At 43.8% G+C, this 18,448-nt stretch overlaps 1 protein-coding gene across 3 annotated transcripts in view; it reads left to right on the top strand.

Moving 5' to 3' along the window:
• The window catches only part of fgfrl1a (fibroblast growth factor receptor like 1a), a 415,817-nt gene that overhangs the window by 49,194 nt on the left and 348,175 nt on the right, over positions 1–18,448 (top strand). For all 3 annotated transcript variants that reach the window (XR_013962900.1, XR_013962901.1, XM_080745653.1), the window contains exon 3: positions 7,635–7,907. Coding sequence is in view for 1 of the 3 variants with exons in the window: in XM_080745653.1 (XP_080601779.1) it covers positions 7,635–7,907 (273 nt within the window). In the remaining 2 variants the exon portion in view is untranslated. The remainder of the gene's footprint in view (positions 1–7,634; positions 7,908–18,448) is intronic.

The raw sequence follows: 18,448 nt of genomic DNA, 5'->3' as shown, positions 1-18,448 counted from the left end.
TAAAATCCTATGATATTTAGTCGACTAAAATTAGACTAAAACTAAAACTTTTCAGGTGACTAAATTATGACTAAAACTAAATGACATTTTATTCAAAAGACTAAAACTAAATCAAAATTTGCTGTCAAAAACAACACTAGAAGAGAGCAGAACAGATACAGTAGTGTTGAAGGCACAGAGAGAGTTGCAGAAGAAAGGCTTCTGTGTTTTTATAGCAGAGACTCAGCGCTCTGACACATTGATGGATGCATGGAGGTTAAACGTGTGAAAAAGACATTAGTCACAGAAAGGTATTCACAGGAGCCTCTCCTTCTTCCTCCTCCTCCCTTTCCCTCCCCTCCATTCTTTCTCTCTCTCTCTCTCCTCCCGCTCGGGGGGACGAGGGAATGTGTGCAACGACTGTATGGCTTTCTCATCAAGGCCAGACACAAGGTTTTCCACCCTCCCACCATCCCAGGGACGTGCAGAGAATTTTAGAGAGGCAGGGGCTGACATTTCTAAAAAGGGCGAAAATAGCCGACCTCCAAGCTCACAACGCGTCGCACCGCGACGCGTTGTGAGCTTGGAGGTCGGCTATTCTCGATGCTTGACCAGAGAGGGTAATTCTTTCATAACATAAGATGCTGCATTCAGGGGCGGGCATTTGCTCTACGCAGACTACGCAACTGCGTAGAGCCCCAAGGCAGAGGGGGCCCCCTGCTGGGCTCATTATTCTGAGCATTTAGAAAAAAAAAGTAAGTCTCTAGCCCATTCCTGTCAAAAGTTATGATTGTTTAAAGAATTGACCAACTGCTCACTGGAGTCAATAGGTTTCACACAGAGATCAAACTTCCTTCGCCAAACAGGAAGTGCCCTTCACCAAACAGGAAGTGCCTCTATATCTCATGAACCGTTTGTCGTACAGACTCGGGGCTGGTGTCATATGACTTGATTAAGAGTCCTTAACCTTAATTGGCGCTTCCTTCGCCAAACAGGAAGTGCCCTTCGCCAAACAGGAAGTGCCTCTATATCTCATGAACCGTTTGTCGTACAGACTTGTGGCTGGTGTCATATGACTTCATCAAGAGTCCTTCACCTTAATTGGTTTAACTTAGTCCTGTCCCCTCTTCTGATTGGCTGTTGCCCCTTGTGACGTGGGTAGAGCTGCGAGGGCCCGGTCATTGCTGCTTGCAGCTTTAATTTTATCAAAATTTTGAAAAATAATAATTAAATTAAATAATTAATAATTAAAATATAATTTTAAAGTATTATTATTCACTGATATTCCCTTATTGTTATTAAAATAAGTATTGTCCTGCATCAAATATGTCCTGTATAAAAATATACATATAGGCCTACTCTATATAGGCTACCTTACTGTACTCTTCTTAAATTAATCAAATAGATCCAAAATGATTGTGGTTAGGTATTTAAAACCAACCATAATGACAACAAATAGGCTTCCTCTGCCTCTGCTCTTCATTGACTTGTCAAGTTCATCGTCTTGTCATGCTAAATCATCACTTTTTCAGAATAGGTATTGAGTTGGAGGGTGGCATTTTTAATTCCTGCACTTCGCACGCACGCATACTGTTTTTTTTCACGCATATCTATTTTTCACGCGCGCTCATGGGGGGGGGGGGGCCTCTTTTACTACCTTTGTGGGGAGCCCCCAGTTTATAAAAACCGCCCCTGGCTGCATTCAAGTTCAGGAGAGTTTGGACAAGGCAATTCTCTTGAATGCTGCCTTCGGTTATGGCATGGAAAGATGGCATTTGCGTTTCTTTCTAGGGATGTTCCGATACCACTTTTTTGCTGACCAAGTAGAAGTACGAGTACTTAATTTGAGTACTTGCCGATACCGAATACCGATACTGTAAGTTACTGTTTCTGTACAAGTGCTTAAATAGTGTGTGGCGCTCCAAAATAAAATGCTTTAAATAATTATGTTGTCATGCCTAGAGTGAGAGAAGGTGAAAACACTGTTCATTAGTTGAACTAACACACACAAAACTGTGTCTTAGGACTTTTGGTATGTTGTTACCAACACATTTATGAAACAAAATGGTATCTGGCGCTGCCGTGGGCAATATCAGACGAGTACGAGTAGAGCAAAATAGGCCGGTATCGGGGCGAGTACCGATTCTGGTATCGGTTTCGGGACATCCCAACCTTTTGGTGAAAATATCGAAAATAGCAGACCTCCAAGTTCACAGCGCGGCGCGTTGTGAGCTCGGAGGTCGGCTATTTTCGATGTTTGACTAGAGAGGGCAATTCTTTCAACATAAGAGGCTGCATTAGAGGTCTTCACGGGTCCAATTTGAACTACCCGAACCCAAAAGGACCCGGGGGAAATGGACCCGGACCCATATGGCCCCGTCTATCATTTGGAATTTGAGAACCGTTACCCGATCAGCCCCGAGACGTGATGGATCCGATCCGAACGGCCCCGCCTGTTATTAGAAAAATTGGATCCGATACCCGAGCAGAACGAGAGATCCGAGACCCGAACCTGTCGCCCGAAATGAAAGAATGCCAACGTTATTATATTAAGAGTTGTATCAGACATATTTCTTACCTAACGTCGCCACGGTGCTGCTGTTGCTGTCAGCGGCGCTGTGCCTCTCGCCAAAAGATGATCTTTTCCCAGACCAGTAAGTCAATGCGGACAGTTTGTAAATACAAATAAATCCATGTTTTTATTCCTTCTTCTTTGGCTAGCCAATGCTAATGCTATCGTTTTCTGTCGCATGTGTTGTTCATTATATCTTTCTGCTTTGAGTGTCCATTTTGCTCTGCAGAGCATGACAACACGCAATGACAACTCCATTGTAAACCGTTAACCAAAACGTTACGTTAATATCTTTGATAATAATAACAATCCAACTGATACAGTCAGTGTTGTTGTGACTGAGTGAGTTATACTTCTCAGTTCTCACAACCAATGCAACAGATTACATGCTGCATCTTTAGTGCCATCGTGTGGCGTTATCTATTTGGTGCAGTTGTTGCGTTCGCTTTCACTTCAATCTCGGCCTGTCTCGGCTCCACTCGGGTAACAGGAGATACCCGGGGAACCGGGGCAGACGGCCCCGGCCCCGGCCCGCCCCGCGGTAAAAGCTCGAAAACGGCCCCGTTACCCGGCTCGGGGCGGTTCGGATCGCGGGTAATTTCGGATCTCGGGCAGGTCCGAAGACCTCTAGGCTGCATTCAAGTCCAGGAGAGTTTGGACAAGGCAATTCTCTTGAATGCTGCCTTCAGGTACTATGGCATGGAAAGAGGGCATTTCCATTTCTTGCGCCATAGTAAAAACTGCATTCATGGTCTGGAGAGGGCACTTTTTACAGACAGGTAAAAGGGCAGGGGCTCAAGCCCCCTTTGATGTCTATGTGTGCCCTCCCTCCCTCCCTCCGTCCGTCCGTCCCTCCCTCTCCCGCTTTCTTTCTTCTCGGTGCTCGCTCTACCTATCTCCTCTATCTCCTGATTTGCTCTCTCTCTTTTTCTTCATCTCTTCTTCTAACTCTATTCCACTCCGCCGTTTGTTTTTCCACGCTAGTCTTCTCTCGCTTGTCGTTCATTCTCCGTTTCTCCGTTTTATCGGGGACAGACTGAAATCTCATTCTTCCGACGGTCCTTCCTGCTGCCTCTCCTTCCTCATCCCATGCAGGGATGGGACGATACGACCGTTTCATATCACGATTGTTGTGACGAAAGAAATCGCGATTTGCGATATTATTGCGATAATCAAAATCCATTATCCTGGGGTGGAACATTTGCCAAAAAATAGCAGATCTACAAGCTCACAACGCTGTGAGCTTGTAGATCGGCAATTTTTCTGCAAAGACATTTGATAGAGTGAAAAAAAGACTGTATACGTATTATTATAAGTACCTTTTACCAATTATAGAGGGTTTAAGTGGTACCGGATATGCAGCTCGGCAAATAAAAGGTGAATTGATCCCAGTGCATGACGGAGGACGATGTCACGATAAATTCAATCCCCACGATACGATTATCGTGAGTGTTTTTTATCACGAAAAATCCATAGCTAGTCCCATGGCCTCCTCTCCTCGCCTCATTAGTTCCTTTTCCCCATCATCGCCTTTCCCACCTCTCTCTCTCTCTCCCTCTCTCTCTCTCTCTCTCTCCCTCTCCCTCTCTTTTCACCGTCATTCTCTCTCTCTCTCAGAAGGCAGTTTTTCTTTTATTTTACTACTCTCCCTATTTCACTCCTCACTCGCTTTTTATTTTTTTCACCCCGTCGGCTTCACTGGTTGAAGAACGACTCCCTCCTCTCTCTCCCTCTCGCTCGATTTACCGTTCTGCTTCTTTAGGCCCTCTGAGACAAACTGCAGGTTCGCGCACACACACACACACACACACACACACACACACACACACACGCGAAAACGCACACACACACACACACACACCAGAGGACTGGAGGGAGCTCTAACTTCCAAGTGAACCCCTCAGCTTTCTACAGTTAACCTCCTCTTGCCTCTCCTCTCCTCCCTGATGGTCCTCTCCCAGACCAGGGCAAAGGTCTTTTTAATTCAAGTCAACTGAGGGATATAAATTATATATATATATATATATATATATATATATAATATATATATATATATATTAATATATATATTAAAGGAATTATATGTAACTTTAAGACTATTAAAAAATATATCCACGAGTTTCCAACGCCCCGTAGTGCATTGCGCAGACGCTGTACCAAGCTTCCGGTGCCGCAGCCGAGTGTGATTTACAAGCTCACAACAGGCTGCATCTGCGACGCGACGTGAGCTTGTATGTCTGCTGTTAAACCGGAAGTGTGGTCCAAACGGGTCCAAATAATCTCCAGTAAACTCCCGCGGAAACAGGTGGATATGTGTATACATTTTTAGCAGTCATTTCCCTTCATCAGTAACTATATTATTGTGTTGGGGTGTTTCCTTGCAGAAAGAGACATCCCCTGGCTGTATTTCTGTTCTGTTCCACTCTTTATGTTGACATTAAATGTCAACAGAAACATGGAGGGACGTTTTTGTCAGGGGGAGCTCAGACAGAGCTCTTAATTGCTCCCTTTGCTTTCACTTCAAAGGGGTTGTGCACTAAGGTAATTGATTGGGCCATAAAAGTGTCAAGTCCTTGTTAGTGATCTCTTTAATCAATGAAAGCATCAAATACAATCTGTTTGATGCCTGTCATAGAGGGGAGGGGGAGGGGGGAATGTTTTTGTGTACACACAAGCTTTCATATTTTTCCTTTAAAGGAACGGCCTTGTATGATGAAGTAGGGCTTTGCTTTGCGAAAATATGTATAAATTTGAAACTTGGAGATACGAGGTTTCTGCCCGACAGTGACGATTTACTTTGTTGGCCGCCCAGCCCCCAAAATGGAACGAAGGCCGACATTTTATTTTTAATTTCTTCCTAATGGCCGGCCTGGACCGGCCGGGAATGAACCGGCCGTTCGGGAGTTTTCCCACTTTTCCCAATGGCCAGCACGTCCCTGGTATACATTAATGGCATGCTCTCTTACTCGTTGACCCACCTCCCGTGGGGGCAACGTTTTATTTCAAAGGGAGCTGATGGAACCTCTTGTTCATTGAGATATGCAGTGCACGCTGGTGCCCTCTCTCTCTCTCTCTCTCTCTCTCTCTCTCTCTCTCTCTCTCTCTCTCTCTCTCTCTCTCTCTCTCTCTCTACTGCTGCATCCATCTGCCTGGAGGTCTTTGTCTCCTCCCCTCTCCTTTCATCCCCTTCTCTCCTCACTCTCACTCCCTTAAATTCCATCCTGCCTCGTTCCCTCCCTCCCTTCATTTATGTTCCCTCCCTCCCTCTCTTCGTACCATCCTCCCTCTCTCTTGGCTCTCACCCTTCTTCCCACCCGTCTCTCCTAGGGATGGGACGATATGAAAATTTCATATAACGATTATTGTGACAAAATAAATAGCGATTTACGATATTATCGCGATAATCAAAAACCATTATCCTGGGGTGGAACAAAAAAGAATAGCCGAAAAAATAGCCCATCGGCTAAGACCTTTGATAGAGAGTGAAAAAAGACTGTATCAAGTACTTATATTATAAGTACCTTTTACCAATTATAGAGGGTTTAAAGGACAACTTTGTTTTTTTTACAACAAGGGTTCATATTTAAGAATATAAAAGATGAGTGTTAAAATGTTTTCATTTACTCCTTTCTATCGTTTTAGAGATTTTAATTATTTTGATTTCAGTGGCTGGGGGCATGCGTACAAGTGGCTAAATATGTCTTTTTACACAGAATAAGCCTATTCCCAAGATGCACCACAATCTTTAATGGGCAGATGTGACTTCTGGGGTAACTGTAAATAGCAATAAAGACATTGCAGGCTTATTGTGTCTAAAAATACATATTTAGCCACTTGTACGCATGCCCCCATGCGTACGCATGCCCCACATTTTAGCACGCTAAACGTGCTAAAACGATAGAAAGCAGTAAATGAAAACATTTTAACACTCACTTTTTCTTTTCTCTAATTACAATCTAAAATATGAACCCTTGATGTAAAAAAACAAGTGTTACCAGATATGCAGCTCGGCAAATAAAAGGTGAATTGATCCCAGTGCATGACGGAGGACGATTTCACGATAAATTAAATCTCCACGATACAATTATTGTGAGTGTTTTTTATCACGATAAACGATGATATCGCGTATCGTCCCATCCCTAGTCTCTCCTTCCATCCTTCTCTCCTCACTCTCTCTCTCTCTCTCTCTTCTCTCTCTCTCTCTCTCTCTCTCTCTCTCTCTCTCTTAATTCCTCCTATACCCCTCCCTTCCTTGGGTCAGTCAGTCATGGCAGCTTTTCCTCCCCCAGTGTTTTTCTAGTGTGTAGTTTCTCGGTGGACCGTGCCGCTAACCGGTCAGGGTCACGCTCAATTTCATGTCTCGACTCTCACCAAAATAAATAAATAATATTAATATCTCTCTGGGTAGATATTAAACTGACAGAGCTGCTGGCGTTTCTTGTGCTCTCAGTGGAAGCCAGCATTCTGTGTTGACTTTTCTTTAAGTCAAAATGAACGTAGCCTCTGGACTAAGATGTTGAAAAATCCCCCTTGGATGGTTTAATTTGCAACCGCAGGGAGCAGTTTAGTGTGAAAACCTGCAGCAGTTGTGTCACGGTGGCACGCTGTTACTCTAAGCTGTTACGCTTGCCTGTCACGCTGTTACTCTAAGCTGTTACTCTTGCCTGTCACACTCTCTCTCTCTCACACGCACGCACGCACGCACGCACGCACGCACGCACGCACGCACGCACGCACCCACACCACACCACACCACACCACACCACACCACACCACACCACACCACACCACACACACACACACACACACACACACACCATCAGTCTGGCTAAGCTCAAATACTTGTGATTGTCTGATTAAGTTACATGTCAATGTTGTTAAGCTCAAATACTGTGATTTTGACTATGTACTGCTATTGTTCTGCTATTGTTCCCTATGCAGGGTATTGCTTAGCATTCCCTGATTTTGCGGAGGAGATTAACACTAAGATTAACTGTATTCCATTTACACAATAAATGGTTAAATCTCCTTAGACGTGAGTGCAGTTCCTGACTAAAATGGTATCCGTTCTCCACATCCACAGGTCCGCCCCGGGTGTCGGAGCGCGTGGCCCACCGTCAGAGCGTCCGTCTGGGCCGCACCATGAAGCTGGGCTGCCCCGTGGAGGGGGACCCCCCGCCCCTCATCATGTGGACCAAGGACGGCCGCAACATCCACAGTGGCTGGACGCGCTTCCGCGTGCTGCAGCACGCCCTGCGCATCAAGGAGGTGGAGATCGACGACGCCGGCACCTTCATCTGCAAGGCCACCAACGGCTTCGGGAGCGTCAACATCAACTACACCCTCATCGTCATCGGTGAGTCCAGGGGGGTCGCACCCACTCTGATCTAACACGGACAGTTTCTGTTGGCAGATGGGCGGACCCGGAGTATCTCTCCGGGAGTGTCCGGCCAATAGCATGTGTTCTCCTCCCCCCTCCCCCCTCTACTCCTCTGCTCAGTGCAGAGAACGCGGCTGCGTCATGACGTCAACACGTCAACACATTCGGTGCGACGCCCCTCTGCATTCTGATTGGTTAGGGAAATTCTACACTTGCTCCAACAGTGATTTTAACGCGATCGCCCAGGCTTATTTTTCTTCCGATCGCCAAAATAAGTCTTTGAATATCTCAAATCCTTCTAAGCAGGGCCGGATCTCCCCATAGGCAAGGGGGGGCATTGCCCCCCTAAATGCCCTGTCTGCCCCACCAAACAAGATGGCATGAAAAAATAAAAATATATATATTTCGTTTTTTTTTTTTTTTATGCTACAGCTGTCGCACCACCAAAACCAACACCATTTCATTATATATACATTTTAAAAACTCTGATCGCCAATGCCATCTCTCTCCCTCTCTGCACCTCAAAAGAAGTAAAACAAATAATAATGTTCCAGCCAGGCCAGCAGCTCCACCCCCGATATGCGTTGAATGCGTAGGAGGGAACAGCAGTCAGTCTCGTCTCGACAGACAAGTACACGCACCACTTCTGGTTGCCAACTAACTTCAGTTTTGTCCAGCGCATTAAGGAACTAATCGAGAGAAGGAACAGTTTGTTTTTTAGTTGTGCTTGCAGCTTGTTTCACTTTAACTTCTGTTCTCTTTCTCTGGCTCTTTCGGTCAATATGCGTCGATTTCTGGTTTCTAAACCTCGCGACGCGAGTAGCACTGCTGCTACGGCTCCAGTCAGTCCAGAGGCAGGCTCCGAGCCGTCGTCGACTCGGGGTACAGCTGCTCCTCGACCCGACCCAAACCCTAACCCCCAATTGAGTTCCACAAGCACGGCAACAAGCTGAAAGCGTCGCCGTTCGCAACGCAGCAGCGGCCGCCGACAACAGCACACAGGGAGCAGGAGGTAGAGCTGCTGCTCCTCGACCCGACCCAAACCCTAACCCCCAATCAGGCCCGCCGATAGGGGGGGGTAAAGGGTACTCTTTACCCCCTTCCGGGAGTGGGGGGGCCCGGTGGAGTGGGGGCCCCGGCCCGGGCCCCCTCCCTCCGGCCTGGGCCCCCCTAGGAAAGATTTGGAGGGCGCAATTACACTGTCAGTTACGGTAGGCAGGCTGTGATGTCATTACGTTTCCACTGCGGAATCTTGTAATCTCATTGGGTCAAGATGGCCCACATGACATTTATCTCCTTCGCTATTCGCTCTCATACTAGCACATGTTTTGTCTGCGGAAGAAGCTACAGTGTTGAGTGAACCTATGGAGTGAACGCTATAGACTCCGAGACAAGTTTGAGTAAACATTAATTTATTGGAAACATATGGATTAACACATGGCGAGGACGAGGAGTTTGCGGGTCGGTAGAAAGAGTTTCGAAAATGCGGTTATATATTGCATAATTGTACATGTTTGGAGCGGCAGCTCATTAATATAAGCGACATCTCTCTCTCTTTCTCACTGTCTCTTGCTCTCTTTCTCTCTCTCTCTCTCTCTCTCTCTCTCTCTCTCTCTCCCTCCCAGAGAGACGCAAGCGAAGCGAAGTTGCACAAAATAAGTTATACAGTACATATTTCCTTTTAATATTAACCTGAGTAAAATAAGCTGCATTGGGAGGTAAACGGGAGACACTTTATTGTGAATGTAAGACCAGAATAGATAGTTGTGTGTTGCTGGGTCCTAGTTGTCTCACAGTCACTGAATGTTATACTGTACCTCTGTCGCTGGCTTCATGATGGCTTTGGAATAGGGCACAGTTTAAGTTGCACGTGGAAGATGGACAGTCAAAGCTGTATTATTAGTTAGAGTATGTTACAGACACTTTGAAACAAGAGGGCACTTGTGTGAGTAAAGTTGGCTAAGTTGTCCAGCCACTGCACACGCATTTGAAGATGGAAAAAAATGGACTGGGCTGGGCTGTCCCACGTTAAAATCACCGTGGCTTGAGTGGAATATATCCGAGGAGGCACAAATGCTTATCAACTGAACTGTCCCAAACAGCTGTCCTAAACCAGATGCAGGGACGCCTTTATCTATTACAGTAGCTTGTGAGTAGCCTAAGCCTATATACTTTATTACCTTATGTCAGCTGAAAGCTGAGCCATATTTTGAAGGATTAATCTGAAATACATATTTCTGTGCAGCAGGCTATACGCTTTGTTTCTTATTATGAAGGAAATGTGTTCTCAAAGTAATGCAATGTTCAGGTTATTGAGCAACCATTTACGCACACCGATGCGCAAATGGTAACGTGGTTAATTAATGTATTTGTGCAAGATGGCCCTAACATTTGTGTACATACTTATGTTCAAACAGTACAATCCAACATGTACCGATGTCTCTGGTTCACATTGGCACATTTCACTCAGGTTTTTTTTCATCTTACTAATGTCAATTTGTCTGCTGACCTCACTCAGCAACAACATAGCAGTGATCACCCCATGATGTGCACTGCAATGTAGTTTCAAATGCACTGCATTGCAGATGCTTTTTTTTAGAGTAAAAAACTAAAAAAGAAGAAGAAGACACGTGTGGCATACATGATCTGGGCAGATTGCCCCAGGAAATGTGCCAATCTCAACCCAAAACAAAGGTCATGCTTAGGGCTGTGTCTGTGTGCTGCATTTACCCGACCTGCTTGTCATTAATGCATACAAATATCTATGACCGATATTTTTATCAGATGTCTGGTAAATTTTAACCATGCCAGTTACAGTGATCAACAGTTTAAAACCCAGTTTAAAACCCTAGCACAATCTCTGAACGGTTATGCCGCCATGTAGAACCACTTTTAACCCTTAAGTTCTGTTCAGATTCACTACACCTTCGTTCTGTTCGGGTCATTTTGACCCGGTGGATATTTGGTTTAAAAAAAACAACACTAATATAAATTTTAACTTAACAAATCATCATGATACATTGACTTTGACTCAATACCAAACAATTCATATGGTATATTTGGTAAATGTTTGCATTTCTGCTTTGCTATATCACATTAAACACTGAAAGAGCTAGGCGTTTTTACTGATTTAGCTGAAATCCATGTAAAAAAAACGACTTCATTTAATACTGGGCAATATTGCTCATGCGTATAGGAAGGGGGGAGGGTTCGGAATGGGGCTTCGGAAGGGGGGTGTTAGAAGTGGGGGTGACTGTGTGTCTGTGTTTTGGCATAATACTGTGTATTTCTGTGCTTCCGGGTCAAAATGACCCGAACAGCACTTAAGGTTCAAAAAATATGAGGGGGGTGTAGCATGGGTGTAGTGCAAAAATATTTTTTTTACATGTTCATCTCAGAAGAATCTTTAAGGCCAGTGAGTTTCAGGTGGAAACATTTTTAACTTCTACCTTTTTTTTCCAAATGAAAATGTAAAACGGGTCAAAATGACCCGAACAGCACTTAAGGGTTAACAATTCTTTTACTTTGAAAATTAGTAATTTCCTGTGAAATACACGTTATTTCGGCCCGCGCTGCGCGCGGGCCAAAATACGAATACAGGCACGCGTGGAGGGGGGCCCGCGTGGAGGGGGGCCCCGGCCAGCTCTTTGATATTGACCCCCTTGCCAAAAATACTCTCGACGGCCCTGGCCCAATTGAGTTCCACAAGCACGGCAACACAAGCTGAAAGCTTCGCCGTACACGACGCAGCAGTGGCCGCTGCTAACAGCACTGGCTTAAGCACAACAGCACCATCACAGCCCGCTAATCTTGTGTTTCCAAAACGTCATTTTGGCAAGACAGCACGCGCATTCAGCCCGGGCTGGTACCGTGGAGGAAGATCATGGCTGGAATATTCAGTGAAGCTAGTGCTTTTGTTTTCCTTGTCGCAAATTTGGAGGAAATATAATGTCATTGTCTGTCTAGTGTCATGTCTGTCTGTCTGTCTGTCTGTCTGTCTGTCTATCTATCCATCTAGTGGCATCTCAGTGTCTCAATCTATCCAGTATCATATCTATCATCCATCTAGTCTCATATCAGTGTATCAATCTATATCTATCAGTTTATAGTATAATTTGCATTCATCTTTGTCAATCACATCAGTTTATATAGCTATCACACCAGTAACATGTCTGTCTTTTGTCATCACATTATTTATCATTTCTTTAACCTTTTGTTGTTTTTTTTTGTGTTTTTTTTGAGCGGTGGTCAAAACGCTCCTATACGTGGCCGTGTGTGTGGGCCTGTCTGTCTCCGTCCGTGTCTGTATGTAGCCTAAACTTCGGCGCGTAACTAGTGCCGCACCATTTACGCCACTCGCGCAATATATACATCAAAATGTGTGGCTCGGCCGGGAATGGTGTGCTATTACCTTTCGTTCCGATCCGCCTTACCATGCCGACGTAATCGGCAAAAAACGACGCTTAATTGTCCCCATTGACTTATAATGGGACAATGCAAGAAATCACTTTCAAGTATTTTTCTCTCGTAAACCATTGGAGCTACAGTTTCAAACCTCGGAGAGGAGATTCATAATGATTTTAAGAATGAATCGAAAAATAATCACTCGGCCTCATGGTGGCGCTATAACGGCCCACTTTACGTTTTGCCCCGTAACTCTTGAACCGTAGATCGGAAAATTTAAATTCTTTTTTCCCTGGATTCCTTGGGTCAAGACGCATTTCCCCATATAGGCCACGCCCATTTGCGCCAGGATAGATTTTCCGCCATCTTGAATTTTCTCCAAAACACACTTTTTGCTCCTTTTCCTACATATTTTCTTCAAATGTCACAAAAATCGGTACACATGATCTATGAGGTGGGTAAACCACCGCTCAGTTCACACGGGTGTGATTGTTTTCTTTTTTTTTTTTACTTTTTTGTGTATTTTATTTCTTAAGTTCTGTGACTTGTACTGTACACAGCATGGTGTGGTGTGTCATTGGTATAAGTGTGCCAAAATGCATAGGTTTTTATGCATTTCTGGCGTTATGACCCCCTAAAAAGGTTGCCCCCCTGGCATTTCCTCTCGCCCCACCTACTACTAGAGCTTACATCCGGCCCTGCTTCTAAGGTTTTTGACATTATATATATACAGTATACACATACACATTTATATACAGGGTACACTTTTGGAGCAAATAGCAGCATTATTTTTTCTCAAAATGCATTTAAAAGTAGCAGCTCTGTTTCATACTGTATGTGCAGTAGGTATAGATGTCAAGCCATGGTTTGTAGTCCTAATTAGGGTGGTTGTGTTTCTAGCCTTCTTTTGTCACAAAACAGTTCACAAATCTTGCTGCTGTGTCTGCACATTGTTGTATTTCTCCCAGTAAGTATGTGAGTTTTTCATCATTGCTTGGTCATGTTTTCAAACTCCATTCGGGTGTGTGTGATATGTGGGAAGTATGTGTCTCTGATGTCTTGGTATAGTGGACAGGTGGTTAGGAAATGTAGCTCTGTTTCTACCACATTTTGTGTGCAGTGGGTGCAGTGTACAGTATGTGTGATTGAGTGAGAGGGAGTTAATGATGAGTCCCAGTCTGGCAGACTCTCCCAGAGAGAGAGAGAGGGGCCAGTGGAGGCCCAATCATCCATGGCAGCCGGTCACAAGATCACCTCCCAGCATGATGCCTCTCAACCTCTCCCTCTCTGGGCTTTCGTTCGTCGGGTCTTAATTAGCCAGGTTCATTTGATGAGCCTTTAATGATGAAACCAAGCTTACAGAGCGGTGCAGTTTCTCTCTCTTGTCGAGACAGTTATTTGGTTCTCTATGTGCGTGCGTGCGTGCGACCGAAGTCTCCGAACGCATACTTAGGTTCGTGCACGCCGCGGCAGCGTGCCAGCACGATTATAAATGTGGGCATTTGTCGAATGAGATGTTTGTGTTTTGACTATGGTCATTGTGTGTGGGGGACATGGCGTCATGTGGTGTGTCTGTGTGTGTGTGTGTGCGCGCGCGCGTGTGTGTGTGCATGCCTGCTGTCTTGTAATGAATGAGACACTTGTTGTTCTGTTGGTGTGCTGTAGCTATACAGTGAGGGTCCCACTGTGTGTTTGGATGTACCATTTGTGTGTGTGTGTGTGTGTGTGTGTGTGTGTGTGTGTGTGTGTGTGTGTGTGTGTGTGTGTGTGTGTGTGTGTGTGTGTGTGTGTGTGTGTGTGTGTGTGTGTGTGTGTGTGTGTGTGTGTGTGTGTGTGTGTGTGTGTGTGTGTGTGTGTGTGTGTGTGTGTGTGTGGCGACAATCTGGCGGTGCATATGCTTGTGGTAACCGCTGTATCTTCACAATGACTGGGGGACGTGTGTGTAATATGTGTGCATGCCAGTCAATCAATGTTTTTGTTTGTACAAGTGTGTGTGTGTGTGTGCAATTACGTTTTGCTGTCTTGCCTGTGTTTATGTGTGTGTTTTACATGTGTCTGCACATCCGTGGGTGTGCTTGCGTGTCAAGTTTCAGTCAGTTATGAGGTCCTCGATGCTGACTATCCATCCTCTGTCTGCCCAGCCATGCTGCTTTACTGCCACTTGCATGTCATACCAACATTATCAGCTGAAAATAAATCTAATTTAAATGTGCAGACTAGACACTAGGGTGTAACGATATAGTAACTGTATCGAAATATCGTTTCTAACTTGAAAAATCGAAGTACATCGAAATGAAAACAGCTAAAATCGAATCGTATCGTTTTATTTTGTATCGTATCGAATCGGCAGTGCAAAGAATCGATTGTATCGATACCACCTACTTGTGCATTGTATTTAGCATTTTTAAGAAGAAAAAATGAAAAGGAGGGGTTTAATTACTTTTCCTTTCCATATAGATACACTGGTCTATTGATAAATGTGTGTAATATCTCTGTGTTCATGTCAAGGTGCAGGTTTGTCAATATACAATGTCCATGTATTTGACAGATAATCACTGTTTACTTATTTATATCCATAATAATACATGTTTCCCTTAAAAACCTGCACTATCCACACCTTTCACACAGATTTAATTTCTTTACTATATCGATTTTAAATCATTGAATTGAATCGTATCGCCATGAATGAACCAATATCGTCCATGTATCGAATCGCTGTTAAAATGTATCGTTACACCCCTAGTAGACACGCATTTGAGACAAACAACGTATTTTGTAAGCAGATTCAGAGTTAATGGTAAATGGTGCATTTATATAAAGCGATTTTTATCCAAATCGCTTTTTACAGAGATTGTGCATTACATTCACCCATTCACACACATTCATGCACCAACCTGCATATCAAGAGCAATTAGGGGTTCAGGGAGTCTTGCTCAAGGAAACTTCAACACTAACTCTGGGGGAGCCTGGGATCGAACTGGGAATAGCTGTGTTATGGTATTTAGTCAACTAAAACTAGACTAAAACTGAAAAGATGACTGAAATGTGACTAAAACTTAATGGAATCTTATTGAAAAGACGGCGGTGCAGGGAGGACTAGAGGAGAAGGTGATGAGGGAGGGAGGGGGGGAGGAGATGGCAACAGCTGCCTGTGAGCTCATCCAGGCATACAGCTGTTGACCCAGTCTGTCTCTCTCTCTCTCCATGACTCTCTCTTTGTCTCTCCCTTCATCTCTGTCGCTCTCGCTGTCCTTGACTCGTACTCTTTCCTTCACTCTTCCTCTCTTTCGTGAACTAGTCTCCCTCTCTCTTGCGCTCGCACGCACGCATGCATGCATGCACACACACATACATTTTCACCAAACAGGAAAAGTATGTGTAGATTTCATGCCATACAAGCTTGCATCAAGGATTCTGATAGATACTGCAAGTAACGTAAGAAGTCATTAGAGTCTACTGTACGTGTAGGCTTCTTTGGAAAAGTCAAACTATCCTTCTCAGTCATGTTGTAACATTCAAATGTTTTGTCAGCCACATTATTCAGTAGCGTTCAGTTTGAATATTTGCTTTGTACTGTATTGTGTCCATGTTGTTATGTAGGCCTACTCTATGTACCCTATAAATTATACTTACTGCTACATACCATACAGAATATCTGCACTAGGGATGTGACGATAAACGATATTATCGTTTATCGTGATAAAAAACACTCACGATAATCGTATCGTGGAGATGTAATTTATGGTGATATCGTCCTCCGTCATGCACTGGGATCAATTCACCTTTTATTTGCCGAGCTGCATATCATATATCCTCTATAATTGATAAAAGGTACTTATAACATACTTGTATGTACTTGATACACTCTTTTTTCCCTCTCTATCAAATGTCTTTGCCAAAAAATAGCAGATCTACAAGCTCACAACGTGTCGCAGCGATTTCTTTTGTCACAATAATCGTGATATGAAATGATCATATCGTCCCATCCCTAATCTGCACTTTTACATTCCATTCAAGCATCCATCTAATGGAGGAAAACGGTTGTTCATCATTTGTTACACAAGAGCAAGAGGCTGCCTCCATTACATGTGCAGATCCAGTAAAATAGCTCTCGGGACGGGTTTACCTTCAAAGACGACCCCTTGTGTAACTCAAGTCTGGAAGCGTGCCTTGTAGTCTCCTCGGAGAGGTAGTTAGTATGGAAAGCAGCGGTGGAGAGTACGGGTGTCTTCAGCCATGTCTTCCCAATGTTTTCATAGCTGGAGCCATGTTGTGCAGGGCCAATTATGTCCAGAACATGGGAAGGAGTGAACGTGTGCGAGTGCGTTGACTGCGTTTGTGCGCAGTAGTACCCTATGGTTTAGCATTCGCGAAAACAATTGTATATTTAGTGCGTTTACAGGCTTACATATTCCACTAGAAGCAAAGATTATGCTTTTTTTTGTGTGCTCCGTTCCCTCTCCACTTGTGCTTTAACTATTGAAAAATAGCCATAATACAAGTTCGAGCTTGTAGATCTGCTATTTTTGAAAAATTGTGAAAATTGAATATTTCAATTCCTTCTAAGGTTTTTTTTTTAAAACCTATGTTTCTATGTCAGTGGTGCTCAAACCTTTTCATGTGAAGGACCCCCAAAATGATATGTATTTGGCCACGGACCCCCATCTCAAAATGTTCAATAAAAAAGTACATATATGCAAAGATTTGCACACATTTTCACAACTTTTCAAAAAAACAGCGGCTCTACAAAAATAGCAACTTTACAAAAATAGCAAGCTCGCAACGCGCTGCGAGCTTGTAGAGCTGCTATTTTTCAATAGCTAAAAGTATAAAATAACGAAGGCCCCCTCCACCTTGGGCCCTAGCGACTCAGTCCCACTTCCCCCCCCTTGTGACGCCCCTGCTCCTCCTCTGTGCCTCTCCTCCCGTCCCGTCCTGTGAGGTCCAAGGACTTAATATTTCTACGATGGTTTCATCGCAGTGAGCTCACAGCCTCACACACCTGCATCGCATTGTCTTGATGTCTCCATTTCTACAGCTAACCTGTCTTTGACACCTTTTTCCCATTAACACTCAATTTCTCTCTTCTGACCGCCCCTCCTCCTCCCACTCTGACCCGGCTCATTTTTCCCTGACCGCATTTTTGAATTTGTATCAATATTTTCACAGTTTCCACTCTTTTTTTTCTTCACTGAGGTTAATTGCATTTGATTGCCTTAAAGGTCTGCAGTTTCCTTTGTCCGCCGGCGAAGTCGTGGTATTTTGTAATGGCAGTCGTTCAACGCAGAGGGAAATTAAAAGATTCCTAAAACGTTTACTGTGTGTGTGTGTGTGTGTGTGTGTGTGTGTGTGTGTGTGTGTGTGTGTGTGTGTGTGTGTGTGTGTGTGTGTGTGTGTGTGTGTGTGTGTGTGTGTGTGTGTGTGTGTGTGTGTGTGTGTGTGTGCATGTGCGTGTGTGTGTGCGCGCGGGGGGGCTGCGGGCAGTGATGGAAAAAGTAGTCACATATTGTACTTAAGTAAAAGTATCAATACTGCAATGTAGATGTACTCCGTTAAGTAAAAGTCTGGAATTCAAAATGTACTTGAGTAAAAGAAGACATTATTGGCATAAAAATGTACTTAAAGTACCAAAAGTAAAAGTACTAAATGTTTGAAAATAGCAGCAAGCTTGTAGATCGGCTATTTTCAAATAGCCAAGGTATAGAATATGGCTAAAGCGCATTAATGTATAATTAATAATATAATAATTATATCTGCAAAGTAACTAGTAACTAAAGTTTTCAAAATTTGTAGTGGAGTAAAAGTACAATATTTGGATCCGAGATGTAGTGGAGTACAAGTGAAAGTACTGAAAACTGGAAATTATCAAGTACAGTACAAATACCTGAAAACTGTACTCAAGTGCAGTACTTAAAGGAGCTATAGTCAACTTTTTCATTGTAGGGCTGACACTTTGTTTACATCCTAGTCTATAGACTAGAATGTAAACAAAGTGTCGGTCTCGCAATGGCCAAAATGATTATTTTATCATTAGTTTACGCTTTTTGTGGTAATTCTTTAATAGAAACACATATATGAAGCTTATTTTTTTATAAAATATTTTCGAAACATTA

Source organism: Nannobrachium achirus (genome assembly GCF_963921795.1).
Source record: "Nannobrachium achirus genome assembly, chromosome: 17".
NCBI lineage: Eukaryota > Metazoa > Chordata > Actinopteri > Myctophiformes > Myctophidae > Nannobrachium > Nannobrachium achirus.
Note: the sequence above shows the minus strand (reverse complement) of the source record. Positions and strands in the feature narration are given on the sequence as shown.